General features: G+C 38.6%; 1 protein-coding gene across 1 annotated transcript in view; it reads right to left on the bottom strand.

The window, feature by feature from the left end:
• Positions 1-15,237, bottom strand: part of CHRNA7 (cholinergic receptor nicotinic alpha 7 subunit) — a 186,915-nt gene that overhangs the window by 83,714 nt on the left and 87,964 nt on the right. Inside the window, exon 3 of the mRNA XM_044662383.1 lies at positions 6,520-6,564. Within this exon, the coding sequence (XP_044518318.1) occupies positions 6,520-6,564 (45 nt within the window). The remainder of the gene's footprint in view (positions 1-6,519; positions 6,565-15,237) is intronic.

Here is a 15,237-nt window from a genome sequence, read left to right as displayed (position 1 = left end):
CAGATTGGAACTCAGTAAGATGAATCTTCCTGACTCTACCCCCAGTTCTCTATCCACTAAGCCACCTATCTGTCACAGTTATAAAACAGAAAGTAATTAAACATAAAAAGGGAAATATACTCATCATAAGAAGGGAAAGACTTCGAAATAAGTTTTTTTTCAAAGTAAATCATTATCTCTGAAAGCACCGATTGACATGTTTAGCTTCTTTTCTGATATCAATGTCACTGTCACTTCTACTTAGAACTAAAATCTAATTATTTTTAACCATTTGAAGAAATTTGTTAAACTGATCTGCCAACTACATGAACTTATTGCTCCTCTCCAGGAATTTGTCATGGCAAATAGCTTCATGCGGACCACATTATACAAATATATTTTAACATATTTAACAAGTCTGTCAAAACCAAGGTCAAGGGAGTTTATATACAAAGGGGAAAAAATTCAAAGAGAATGCTTAACTTGTTGAGTTTTATTTTCCTGTATCCCCATTATGGCTCTGTAGGAGATCTGTAGTTTACGATAACTGGACCCCAGAGTTTTAAAAGCAAGCAGTCAATATTCAGTACATTTGTATTATGGCAGGGGGACAGGATGTCGGGAGTCTGAAACATGCTGAAATAGAAATGCCAAAGTATATGAGTAATTCTCTGCTCTGAATCACCCTCCTGCCCACATTCCCTCCTTCTCAGAACTGGATCCACCATCCCCTGCATCTGCCTTCCTCTTATAATATATCTGTCCATTACTAAGAGTCATTTTCTGTTAGGACAACAGTAGAACAGAGGAAGTTAAAGGTAGCCTACCTATGATATGATAGTTTTTTTTTAAGGTTCCCTTCTCGTTCCTGAAGTATTTCATTCTGGAATATACCTTTAGATATTTGTTTATAAGGATGTTTGGTGGAGGGGGCAGCTAGTGGCACAATGGATTAAGAACCAGACCTAAAGACAGGAAGTCCTGGGTTCGAATCTGGCCTCAGATATTTCCTAACTGTAGGACTCTGGTCAAGCCAATTCCCATTGCCTAGCCCTAACCACTCTTCTGCCTTGGAACAATACTTAGTATCAATTCTAAGACAGAAGATAAGATTTAAAGAAAAAAAAAGGATGTGGGATAGAGTAGGAATCAGAGAAGAACCAGATCTCCTGGATTTTTTAATCAACTTGATGAGGTAGACATACACCTTTGTCTGAAGGCATCTTAATGGCATATTCATGGATCAAGGAAGATGCAATAACTCCCTGAAAGGAGGATATAGGGAATGCCTCTGATTGATTTTCAGAAAGTAGGGCAACCAAGAGTTGACTGATGATTGAGAATTAAGGGACAGGAACTCCGGCAAGAGAGTTGCCCCCTCTCCTACTGTATATCAAATGTGATTCTCTCTCTCTCCCTTGGATGCCAAGTCTGAAATGACCCAGAGTGCAGAAGTGGGGGGTGCAGTGAAACATAGAGGGAGGTAGGGGCCAGAAGGTATTTCGTCACCCACAGGAGCAGTTAGTTACAGTTAGTTGAAGCAAAAGCACTTGATTAGTTGCATATGCTTGCCCTCTGCCTGAAGTATCTGGACTTCAAAGTTCTTAGTGCCTTTTGTCCTTCTGTTTCCTTTTCTAAGTACAAGTCGGAAATTAGAACTCATGAAGAGAGAGCTAGGTGATGAAATTGATAAAACATTGGGCCTAAAATGAGGAAGAACTGAGTTCAAATCCAGCTTCAACACTTACTAATTGTGAGACTCTAAGAAAATCACTTAACCTCTGTGTTTCCCCATCTATAAAATGGATATAATAATAGCATTTATTTCCTAGAGATGCTGTGAGGATGAAATGAGACAATATTTATAAGATACTTTACAAATGTTACATAAATTCTAGCTGTTATTATGTTCCCTCTCCAAGTACCTGGGGCCCTTCATAGATTCCTGATGTGCAGTCTGAGACGAACAATCCTGAGAGTAGACTTTCTTAGTCTGGGAGGCTATGCTTTGGGTAGTCTCAAATTTGAAAATTCACAAATTCAAGACTTGGGTCTCCTTAAGGAAAAAGACATCTGGGTGGCATAATGGATATAGCACTATTCCTGGAGTCAGAAAGGTCTGAATTAAAATTGAGCCACAAAGCCTACTAGCTCTGTGACCCTGGACAAGTCACTTAACTTTTATTTGTCTCATTTTCCTCCTCTTTAAAATAGAAATCATAAGAGCACCTATGTCTCAGAGCTGTTGTAGAGACAAAATGAGCTATTATTTCAGAAGTTCTTTGAAAATCTTAAAGCACCTTATAAATGCTAGCTTTCTTATATATTATCATTATTTCTTTATCATCAGGTTTCTGGGAAAAGGAAGAAGATCAGGAACATGGTAACTGCTTAGGGAAGGATATGTGGGTATTTCCAATCCTTCCTGCAAATATCCAAGGTGAGTAGAAGTGCTTGTCTAGAAGACCATCAAAACATATTTACTTTCTAGTTAGAGTCCAATGGACTATTTGAGGGTTTTACCTTTCTCTGCTTACTCATAGACTCCTGTGATTCCTTTGTGCTATAAATTTTTTTGGGGGTAAAACAAACACTGTTCCATAATACCCAAAATCCATTTAGTATATCAAGTGCTTATGTGAGACTTAGGAACCCTGTTTCCCCACCTTTGAAAAACACAGCTAAGTGATGCAATATCATCATAATATTTAGAGATTTTCTCATGGTACTAGGGTTGAGGAGTGGAAAGGAACAAATCAAAGCAGGGGGAAAAGGCCCTCTGTGGACCAGCCACCAAAATTAATCGCAGGCCAGGTGAGGCCAGTCTTTAGAGAGCTGTGGATCAAAGGTTACATTTACATTTTCCATGACACAGTATAGGAGTAATTAAAGCCCTAATTTGACTGTGATCTCATTGGCTATGCCAGAGGAGTATAAGCTCTGGCAGGTGCTACCAGGATGGAAACATGAGACAGACTGTCGTGCTGCCTTAGGACTAGACCACAGCTGAGTACAGGGAACTTTTTCACCTGGTTGACCACAGGGTAATGAATTTTTAAGCCACACAGAGCAACTCACCAAGTCAAAATCAAACCAAATTGGGTACTAAGGCATGGAGGGGTTGGCATCTGTGGATGAAGCAATCCACATTGATGGAATCAAAGGGATGTGATTTATTGAAATCCACTATGGGTTAGAAGAGGTAGAGATCCCCTGGGAGATAAATGGCTTGGAACAGTTATTACTGACTGTACTGAGCTTAATAAACTTCAATACCTAAAGGACACACAATTTTGCTGATGTTCACAATTTTGTCTCTCTAAATAAATAACATATTTATTTATGTGTTGACCAAATGTCAGAGCACCTAGGGATAAGGGAAGCCTTAGAGATCAGCTATTCCAAAGTCCTCATTTTATCCCAGATTGAGGAAACTGAGTCCCAGAGAAACTTAGGTAACTTGTGTAAATTGCCCAAAGTCTGTTGTATTCTAAGCCCCAAAGCAGGGCAAGCTTTCTCCTAGGAATTCAAGGCGCCTACTGCTAGAACTGGGCAATTAGGTGGTATAATGGACAGAGCAATGGGCATAGGGTCAGGAAAAGGTGTATTCAAATCCAGTCTCAGAAATTTCCTAGCTGTATGACCTTGGGAAAGTCACTTAATCTCTGTTTGCCTAGGTGGCAGCTAGGGAGCTTCAGTGGATAAAGCATTAGGCCTGGAGTCAGGAAGACCTGAGTTCAAATTTGAACTCGGACACTTAACAGTTGGGCAAGTCACTTTAACCCTGTTTGCCTCAGTTTCCTCACTGTAAAATGAACTTGAGAAGGAAATGGCAAACCACTTCAGTATCTTTACCAAGAAACCCTCAAATGGGGTCCTAAAGAGTCAGGCAAGACTGAACAACAACTGTTAATTATTCTTTCATTATCATTTTGGATTCTCATTTAACTTAACTCCCCAGTAGATCCCACGATTATTTAGACTATGCTTTGGATTCCCTTCAGTAATTAGCAATATGCCTTCCATATAGCAGGTGCTCAAAAAATACTCCTGGAACGAGGGAATAAAAACAAAGGTTTCAGAAAGGGACATTTGCCCTTCATAAATATGAGGCAGCTGGCAGAGAGATGGCCTCCAAGTCAGAAAGACTTGGGTTTAGGTCTTGCCTTTGAAATATTGGCTGTGTAAACTTTGGCAAATGACTAAACCTCTCCGTACACTGGGCAACTCTTAAGACTATAAATTACAGAGCAAGTGCCAATCCATATTGCCAGAGGACGTTAATGCCTTAATGGTAGCTCCCTATACTGATGTGTACCCAAAAAATAATAATACAAAAAACTGGCAAATTAGCAAATGTCTACCTTACGGTGCAAGGGCTTCTGGGGCAAAATTAACCAAAGGCACCACCATAGATCAAAACCTGCTTTTATGGGATCTTAGGAATTGCTAGTAATAATGTATTCTCCTTGAAGGCAAGAACTAATTTTACCTCTTTTTCTATATCCCCAGTGCTTAGCACAGTCCCTTGCACTTAGTAGGTGCTTAGTAAGTAAATGCTTGCTGACTAGATATTTCTTGACCTGAACTGAAATGAATTGAATTGAATCCTAACTATTCAGTGTTTGTCCTCTTCCCTTATGTCTCTCCCATTACACAAGATCCTTGAAATGAGGGACTTATGACTTTGTATCCCTGGTGCTTAGAACACAGAGGCTTAATACATACTTTGTTAATTGACTGATTACAAAGTTGATGTGTCTTTTTCAGGGCTACTAAAAACAGTCCTGCCCATAATAATGCTATTTCCTCTTATTTCCCAAGAACCCTGCACCTCCCTTTAAATAGTTCAACCTTCTAACTTGATGAAAACCAATTAGCATAATGAGGATTAAGGAGACTGGGTGTCAGAGAAAGAGATAGAGTCTGTCACTTTCCCTGTCTGCTTCATTTTTCTTTAGATAGAAAAATTCTCAACAAAGTCCTTCTCTGTTGCCTCAGAGTGGCATGGAAATGACTGGCGTCTCAAAGGTAATGCTTGAGAATCATAACATTTGGCAGGTCTCAAAGCTCAGTGTACAACCTAACAATGGGCTGTGTTTGCTGTCTTCTAAGCATCAGCTTAGCCAAGTTTGTTAAGGCTCTTTCTCAAGTTGACTGCTATTTAATGAATTTTTTAGTTACAACTTCAAAAGGCCGCCATCTAAGGTCCTGAGAAGCTGGAATTTGCCCCAGTGGTGGAAGCATCTCTACAACTAAATGGAATCTTTGAATCATTAAGGTACTGTATCACTATTATATTTTTAAATTATTTTTTGAAACCCACCCAAGCAGCAACTGTGATGCAAAGCTGCTGGAGATCATTTATTTGGCAACAATCAAAAATTAACCTTTTGAACATTTTTAGCTGAGTGTATGGAGTTTAACTTTAGTCTTCATAGGATTACATAACCAATATGCTAGAATGGATTTAGGGAGATTTAAGAATAAGTACCTTAAATTGTCCTTTAAATGTCCCTCTTGGGGTAGCTCAGTGGATTGAGAGCTAGGCTTAGAGATGGGAGATCCTGGGTTCAAATGTGACCTCAGACACACTTCCTAGCTGTGTGACCCTAGGCAAGTCACTTAACCCCCATTGCCTAGCCCTTACTGTTCTTCTGCCTTAGAACTAATATTGATTCTAAGTGTAGCTTAAGGAATCTCAAGTGGGGTTCCATAATCCCACTTGAGATTCCTTAAACTACATAAGGCAGAAGGTAAGAGCTTTAAAAAAATAAATGTCTCCCCTTTTCAAGATGTATTTATGAGGTTGTTGAGACTCCCAGGATGCACTAGTTGAAAATGCAATCTTAAAGACCAGCCCATATCATTTATGAAGCCAACTAGCTTATGCTTTCAAGTACCTTTGACAAATTCTTTTTTCTCAGGCATTTCAGACATAGGGACATGCAGTAGATGTGGCAAAGGTGACTTAACCCCCAGGATGAGACATTATGGATCTAAGATATAGCAGAGCAAGAATAAAGTCAAACCCTCACATATAAGAAAAAGGTCAAATGTCTTTGACATTTCCAAGGGGCATGTCTGCCATGAAAATAAAAATTTTTACCCCTTTTTTAAAATGTGTAGATTTTTCTAAAATGAGATATTTTGTGTTTTAAAAAAGCGTTGTTATATTTGGGAGGATGTTTGGGGAATGGATATGTACTTTATTCCTTATAAAGAGGAGCACAAAGCATAAAAGTTTAAGTGGACACAGTAAAGTAGATGAGATTCATCTCTAAATGCATTCATTTATTTATTCAAACACTTATTAAATACCAACACAGCCTCTAGACACTAGGCCTTGGAGATATAAGAATAAAAAGGATACAGTTCCTACCCTCAAGGACTCTTATTCTTTGTTAAGAGTGGAATAGATTCCCAAATAACTCTAAGACAATGAGCATCTATTATGTGAAGAAGGGAAGTCTAAACTGAGAGAACTGAAAGAAATATTACTTCTATGGGGGAAGAAGGGGAAGAAAATTCTCATCTTACCATCTGCAGCCAAATATTGGTGGTTAAAACTTGATTCTTTTCATCCTGAAAAAAAATAGAGAAATATTTAGAGATATAAGGATCAGAGAATTGTTCATATATAACCTTACTTGACTTCTTTATTAAGTCAACTCATAAGCTGCCACGGTCAAAGAATTCATCACCTAGAGGCCAACCTGCTGGTGGTAAACCTCTCCCTTTTGAGTTATGTTGGCCCTTGGACAAGCCCTGGAGTCAAACTGTTGCTAACTCATGACTTTTGCTAAGAATATCATTGAGATCTGAAAAGAAAATGTGGGATGAAAGCTAAGAGATAGTCCAAATGCTCCATTGGCACCCTGGAATGTTAAAAATAAAAATAAAAAACTAGAGAAAGATTCCTAGGATGTTGGATGGACATCTGTGAAGAATCTATGGGAGAATATACACAAGAATCTCATTGGATAAGAAGGCACAGATGGGCTGCAGTATGAACCAATAAAGAGAATATCCGCAGTTCATGAAAACACAGAGCTTTTTAAGTACAAAGAAAGCCAAATCATTTCCTCCTTTCTCCATAAAGTAGAGAAATACATTCCTTTTAAATATACTCTGAAACAATTAATCATCTTAAGGTCTTAATCATCATCCACTTGACCCATTTAAACTGAGAGCACAGATGATATATACTTATTACTGATATAAAAAGTAGGAGACCACATGAGGTACTGGGGCTATCTTCTATGATCAAAGTATGAGAGGGGAGAGAAGGGAAGGTAGATAGGAGAGGAATGGAAGGGAGAAGAGAAGAAAGATAGGAGGATGTAGAGGAGGAGAGGGAGAGAAAAGAGAGAAAAGTGAATAGTCTAAAGTACTAATTAAACTATGACTGTGAGAATAATGATACTAATAATTCACATTATATGGAACTTTAATATTTATATAGAACTTTCCTGAAAAGTAGATGACATAGATTTTATTTCCCCCTTTTTACAGATGAAAAAACATGGGTTCAGAAAAGTGATTTGTCCATAATTACACATCTAGTAAATATCAAAGCTGGAATATGAAGCAAGGGAAGTAGAAGAGAACAGATATTTATTAAGTGCCTACTATGTGCCAGACACTGACTGTGTTTAGCACTTTACAAATATTTTCTCATTTGATCAAGGACTCAAGGTGTGTGTAGAAAAAAACTTTGTTGAGTGACAAACTCAATGACACTTGAGAGAAAGAGGAGGCCATAGTAAGTTGGAGTTTGGGTGATTTCGTGGAGAAGGTAGAAACTAAGATGAGTCTGAGAGGGTGAGAAAGAATTAGGTAAGACATAAGAGCAGGGAGAACATTCCAGAAATATGGTCAGTAGAAGCAAAATAAAAGTAAAAAATTCATAGAAGTAAAAATGAACATGGAAGAGGGACAGCTAGTTGACTCAAGTGGATTGAGAGCCAGGCCTAGAGTTTGTAGGTCCTGGATTCAAATATGGTCTCAGATACTTCCTAGCTGTGTGACTCTGGGCAAGTCACTTAATCCTCATAGCCTAGCCTAGCTCTTCTGCCTTGGAACCAATACACAGTACTGATTCTAAGATGGAAGGTAATAGAGTTGTGTGTGTGTGTGTGTGTGTGTGTGTGTGTGTGTTTAATGAGCATGGAGTATGAGCTCAACTAAATTCAGAAACTGTTCATTACCTAATTATCCAATACATGCAGGCATTTTTCTGGGTGGTAGGAACACAGTGACTGGCCACAAGAAGTTTATAATTAACACTAAAGAGGGTAGGATTCTGCATGTGCACAAAAAAAAATTCAAGGCAATTTGAGTTGGAAGAATACTGGATTGAGATGTAGAGGAACTAAACAACTCACCTCTACAGCTTTTGGAACCCAGAATACATTATTTCACCCCTCTGGAACTTAACCCTTTTGCCTCAGTTTTCCCATATGGAAAATAAGCTGGAGAAGGAAATAGCAAATTACTCTTGTATCTTTGCCAAGAAAATCCCAAATGGGGTCACAAAGAATTAGACACAGCTGAAATGACTAAACAACACAGTCCCTTCTAGCTCCATATTTATGGTCCTAGGATGAAAAGAGAACAAACAATAAAATTGCATATAATGAGGAGATCAGGGAGGGTTTACAGTGTAAGTGACACTGGAGCTAAACCTTGTAAAGAAAATAAGGATATTATTAGGCAGAAATGAGAAGATAAGATATTATAGGAATAGGAAATAGTTTGTGAAAAGTACAGAGGTGGGAGATGGACTATCAAATTCAGAGAACAGCAATACATTAAAATAATATATATAAATATAATGTATTAAAAATAAAAATATATAGCATAAATATATAAAATACATTAATATAGAAATGTGAATAATATATAAATGATAATAAATAATAATTAAATATAAATAAAATATGTGTAACTATAATTTCACTAGAATGCAGAATATGGGGGGGGAAGATGTCAAGTAAGGTTGCAAAGATGCGTGGAGGCAAGTTGTAGAGATCAGAAGAGGAAATGGAATGGATGGGGGAGAAGGATGATTCAGAGTTGGGAACTGAGAAATTCAGGTCAGGTTTCAATGAGCTGAGCACTTGGGTTTGACTTTAAAGGATGAGAACAAACTCAATAGGCTAGGGAGGAAGAAGAAGGACACACTTCTTCTACCTTACTCCCTTCTTTGTACTCTGTGACTAGTGACATTGGTCTCCTTGCTGTTCCACAAACAGGACACTTCATCTTCTAGCTCTGGACTTTTTCACTAACTGTCCCTCATGTCTAGAATTCTCTCCCTACACATCTCTGTCTCCTAGCTTCCCTGACTTCCTTCAGATCCCAGCCAAAATCCCACCTTCTGCAAGAAGCTTTTCCAAATCCCCTTTATTTTTTTAAACCTTTACCTTCTGTCTTGGAATTGATACTAAGTATGGGTTCCAAGGCCAAAGAATGGTAAGGGCTAGGATTTCGAGATAAATGACTTGTCCAGAGTTATATAGCTAGGAAGTATCTGAGGCCAAATTTGAACCCAGGACCTCCCATCTCTAGGCCCGGATTTCTATTCACTGAGCAACCTAGCTGCTCCCCACCAATCCCCTATGACCATCTCTAATTTGGTCTACCTATATCTTGCATGTTGTTGTCCCCCCAACTCTTTCCATTAGACTGTAATCTCCTTGAAGATAGACCCTGTTTTTGCCTTTCCTTGTATTTAGCACTTATCACAATGCTTGTCACATAGGTATTTGTCAATGATTTGGTTCTAACATTACAGATATAAGAAAGCACACTGGGGACAGGAACACACAGGGTGTGTTGGGTGAGGCTGGGAGGAAGAACAGTACCATGAAGTAGTATGAGATAAGGCACTGTGTGTTGGGAATTCAGGGAGGTGCCATTTAAAAATATCTTACAAACTTCCTGTGGACATGTGGGGAACTTTGAGACTACATTCCCCGTGATCCAATGGGTTTCAGGTTTTGTGACGTGGGGACGTCTCTGACATCTCCAACATATAGGGCAGCTTAAATTCAGAGGTCGGGCTTGAGACGAGCTCTTTTGGCTATGTAGCGAGGATGGACATGGGCAGTAACTTTGAAGAGTTTTTACCAGGCGCGTGGTCTTACATATGTTTTTTTATCAACATGGCCATGGCAATTAAAATATTATTTTCTCTCGTAATATCAGCCTTTTTCATTTTTAATCATTACAGCACGAAAGGTCAGCCACCAACAGAACGTAGAGGGTCTTGAAGGCCCAAGACAAGAAATTTAAGTGTACGCTACTAAGCTATTAAAGATGGTGGTGGTGGTGGTGGTGGTTATTTTTAGAGAAGTAGCAAGATTAGAGGGGACAACAAATGGAGGCAGTTATTAGCAAATCAGAAAAGGAAATTCTTGGCCATCATGAGTTAGGAAAATTTCTCACCTCTCTAGACTGGCCAACCCACTCCCATTGTAATTTTGCTGGAGAAGAAGGAACCAGACTCTGAAATTCAGGGGCGCAGATTCTATTTCTCCTTCTCAAGGGACTGGAGATCAAGAGCTGAATGGCCACAGAAAGGATAAAAGCATTTAGTCTCAAAATCTTCTGTATGATGTATGTTTGGGATGGAAGTGGAAAAGGGCTAAATATCTTTAGGATTCATCTTAGAATCAATACTATATATTGGTTCTAAAGCAGAAGAGTGGTAAGGGCTAGGCAATGGGGGTTAAGTGACTTGCCCAGGGTCACACAGCTAGGAAGTGTCTGAGGCCAGATTTGAACCCAGGACCTCCCATCTCTGTGCCTGACTCTCAATCCACTGAGCCACCTAGCTGCCCCCTAAATATCTTTAGGTAAAATGGCCATTCCTCCAATATGGAAGTATATTTTTCATGATAGCACATGCTAGATCAAATTACTTACCACATTTGAGAGGGGAAAGGGAAATAATTTGGATCTTATAATTTTGGGAAATGTATGTTGAAAATTATTATTACATGTAATTGGAAAAATAAAATATCTTTGAATGAATAAGTAAAATGGTCATTCCTAAATCTAGGGAATAGGCCCAGGATGGAGTTGAAAGAAAAGATAACTTTTTTCTATTTTAATTTTTTTTAATTTGTGAATGGACAATTATGCTACATGAGCAAAAAAAAAACCCTCAAAAACTGAGCTTACATAGTTTTCCATTGCAACCAAAACAAACCTTACAGCCAAGTTAATTAGATACATTTAATGATATGCATCATGGTTATTACACTAAAATTTAATCAAACATTTTTATTAAACAATGTTCACATCTTAAAACTCCCAAAGATCTATGCTTTTATCAGTGTTAAACAACCTCCTACTCCCACCCTCATACCTCAGGAGATCATTTCAGAAATTTCTATGAGCGAGACAGCAGGAGACAAATGGAAAAATCATGTACTAAGAGCCACAAATGAGTTCAAAAGTCAGCCATGGCACTTAGTATCAGTAAATCTTTTGAGCAGAAGTGGTGGTTCAGTGGAAAGAGTTCCAGGTTTGAAGTTAGAGGATATGAGTTCAAATCTCAGCTCAGTTATTTTCTGGATTCTGTGTCATCTCAGACAAGAGACATAACATCTCTGCTGTTTCTTTGTCCATTAAGAAGACGGGATTGAATTAGATGATTTCTGCTGTCACCTTCCAACCCTAAATTAATGATTTTATGCTTCTCTTTTGTTAATCACCAGGTGATGAATGGGAAAATGTCTTAGAACCGATCCACTCTCCGAACTTAGCCAAGCTGATCCACAGATAATAGAGACCTAGTTCATTCCCATATCTAGAAGTCTTTTCCTCTTCATCTCCACCTCCTGACTTCATTCAAATCCCAGTTAAAAAATCACAACTTTGACACCGAGTCTTTCCTGATTCTTCCTATGTTAGTTAATGCCTTCCCTCTGTTGATCCTCTTAAATTTTTACTGCATATATTTTGTTTATACATAGTTGTTTGTATGTTGTCTCCCCCACTAGCCTGGGAGCTCCTTGGAATCAGGGATTCTCTTTGTGCCTTTCTTTGATTTAGTGTTCAGCATGGTGTCTAGTGCATAGTGAGTGCCTAATAAATGCTTATTCACTTACTATCACTAAGCCTATATACCTTTCTACTTTGGAAGAATCTGCCTGAAGTTCTACCCTGCTAGCATAGACTTGGAGAAACCACAATGCCACAATGGAACAGCTGAGAACATATCATCTGAGTGGAAAAAGTTCACCTAAAACAGTATCAGTTAGTCGATAAGCATTTATTAAGCTCCTACTATATGCCAGGAACTGTGCTAAGTGCTGGATCATCAGTATTGCCATTGCAGGCTTCTTCAGGCTTTTTTTTTCTTTTCTTCTCATTGTGTTAGCTCCCCAATATTTATTTTAAAAGTTATAAGTATTGTATAAGTTAAAAACAAGAATCTTCCAAATCAAGATTCAAACTAAAGAAAATTGCCTTTATTGATAGACTTAGTTAATATGTAACTTGATTTTTGCTTAACAGTTTTTCTTTGTTTCAAGACAAGGTACTGATGGATAAGTAGTTAAAGAAAATGAATAAATACGGGGTTTTTTTAAAACCTTACCCTCAGTCTTAGAATTCATACTAAATATCAGTTTCAAGGCAGAATAATGATATGCAATTGGCATTAAGTGACTTGCTCAGGAAGTATCTGAGGCTGAATTTGAACCAAACTCCTCCCACCTCTAGGCCTGACTCTCAATCCACTGTGCCCTTAGATGCCTCAAACAAATAGTTTTGAAGAGAACAATTTCATTCTGCAAATAACCATATGAAAGAATGTTCAAAATCACTAATCATCAAAGAAACAAAAATGAAGATAACTGTAAGGTTTCATTTTACAATAAGCAAATTGATAAAGAGGATAAAGATGGGATGAGTCAGTGTTAGAGGGTTGTGGAAACACAAATACCAATGCAGTCTTGATGGAGTTGTGAATTAAACAGCCATTCTTGAAAGCCTTTTGTAATTTTGCTAAGAAACTGACAATGTCAGTACTTTCCCTCTATAATTATCTTCAGTTTATCCTGTATATTTTGTGATTCTATGAAGTTATTTGCCTGTTGTCTTCTCTATTAGACCATGAGCTCCTTGATAGCAAGGACTGATTTTTGTCTTTCTTTATATCCCCAGGGTTTAGCACAGTGACTGACACATTCTGTTGCTCAGTCATTTGACTCTTTGGGACCTCGTTTGGGGTTTTCTTGGCAAAGATATTGGAGTGGTTTTCCATTTTCTTCTCCAGATCATTCTGCAGATGAGGGACTGAATAAACAGGGTTTAGTGACTTGCCCAGGGTCACATAAGTAGTGAGTATCTGAAGTCAGATTTGAATTCAGGAAGATGAGTCTTCTTGACTCCAGACCTAGCACTCTATCTACTGGCCCACTTACCTCCCCCATAGGTAGTACTTAATAGGAGCTTGCTCACTAAAAGGTCTCTGACTTAAAGGGTCTTCCCTTTGACTCAAAACTACCACTGCTAAGCATTTACTTCATTGAAATTAAAGACAGATAAAATGGTCCCATAGAGCCCCAAAATATTTATAGCACTACTTCCTGCAATAACAAAGAAATGGAAACAAAATTGTCATGATATAAACTTAGGAAAGTTTGGAAACCAAGTGTTCAATACAAGGAAACATGAAGCTCACAAATCAATAAGGCAAGTCAGCTTTATTGAATGGAGATAGAGACTGAAAAAGCAGAGCAGCAGGAAGGACACAGGGCAGTTCACAGGGTCCAGGATGGAGTTAGGTGCCCTATTGAGACCCTGGAAGGTGCCAATCCCCCAACCAATAAAGTTTCCTGGGTTTTCATAAGGTTCTTTTCTGTGTTTCGTAGGAGCAGTCATGGAGGAAAGGGAATTAAGACCTAGATTGAGAGATTGGTGCTGATTCATGCCAGCTGGGGAAAAAAGACTCCTGGGGAATCAGAGGTTATTTGATATTCAAAACTCCCCACTATCAGGAAAGGGGGCTTTGGACTCTTACTGATGGCCTTATTCTGACAGGATAACTCAGTTTCCCTGTCAGGGGGTTTTGAGTTTCTTCATTTAAAAAGGTCAGAAGGTTACTTAAAGTCACTATTAAAGTGACAACCAAGTGGCTCAAGGAATAGATAGGGTGCCTTCTGGAGTCAGGAAGACCTGTGTTCAAATCTGGCCTCAAATATTTGTATAACCTGTATAAGCTGTATAACCCTGGGCAAGAAACTTAACTCCAGTTGCCCAGCCCTTACTGCTCTTCTGCCTTGGAACAGATACTTGTATTGATTCCAAGATAGAAGGTAAGGGTCAAAAATAAAAAGTAAATACCTATTGAAGGGGGGAAGGAATGATAGAGCAATTAGAGTGCTGGAGTTGGCATCACATATTCAATTTGATAAGAACTTACAAAGGCTCTACTATATGCTAGGTACTGCCAAAAAAAAAAGACAAAATGAGAAAGTCCCAGCCTCAAAAAATTCATATTCAATCACTCCTTAAGAATTTATCAAGCACCTTCAGACACCCTTTTGCCTAAAAGACTATTTTATACAGAACTCACACAAAGCAAGCACTCACATGGAGGTCAGAAGAAGCCATACAATGATATTCTCAAGGTCTCTCTGAAGAAGTTTGGTATCAATGGTGAGACATGGGAGGCACTGGCACAGGCCCACCCAGCATGCCATGTCTGCATCGAAGGAGCTGTGCTCTATGAACAAAGCAGAATTGCAATAGCTCAAAAGAAATGTGACATCCTCAAATTTACTGACATCTCCATTCTGAATGTTCATACAGGCCATTTGTGCCCAACCTGTGGTAAATTTTGTGGTTTGATCAGCCACAGTAGGACACACAGTGCACTGACCCCAACATAGCAAGGTCATCTTGGTCCTCTTTGGGTATAGAGGACAACAACCAATCAAGGATCTACTATGTACGTGCCTCACACTACAATAGGAACTAGGGATACAAGCACAAAGAAGGAAATATCCCCTTTACTCACAAGGAGCTTACATACTACCGGTAAGACAACATTTGCTCATATAAGTGAATGAAATATATTTTGGAAAGGAAAAAATTTTAAAAGGAAGAGACGATGCAGGTCTAAATTCTCCCTCTACTACCTGTTAGCTATACAAGATCATGGGTAAATAGAGAGAGAGAGAGAGAGAGAGAGAGAGAGAGAGAGAGAGAGAGAGAGAGAGAGAGAGAGAGAGAGAG

This window comes from Gracilinanus agilis, chromosome 2 (genome assembly GCF_016433145.1).
Source record: "Gracilinanus agilis isolate LMUSP501 chromosome 2, AgileGrace, whole genome shotgun sequence".
NCBI classification, from domain to species: Eukaryota; Metazoa; Chordata; class Mammalia; order Didelphimorphia; family Didelphidae; genus Gracilinanus; species Gracilinanus agilis.
This window is presented reverse-complemented; position numbering and strand designations above follow the sequence as displayed.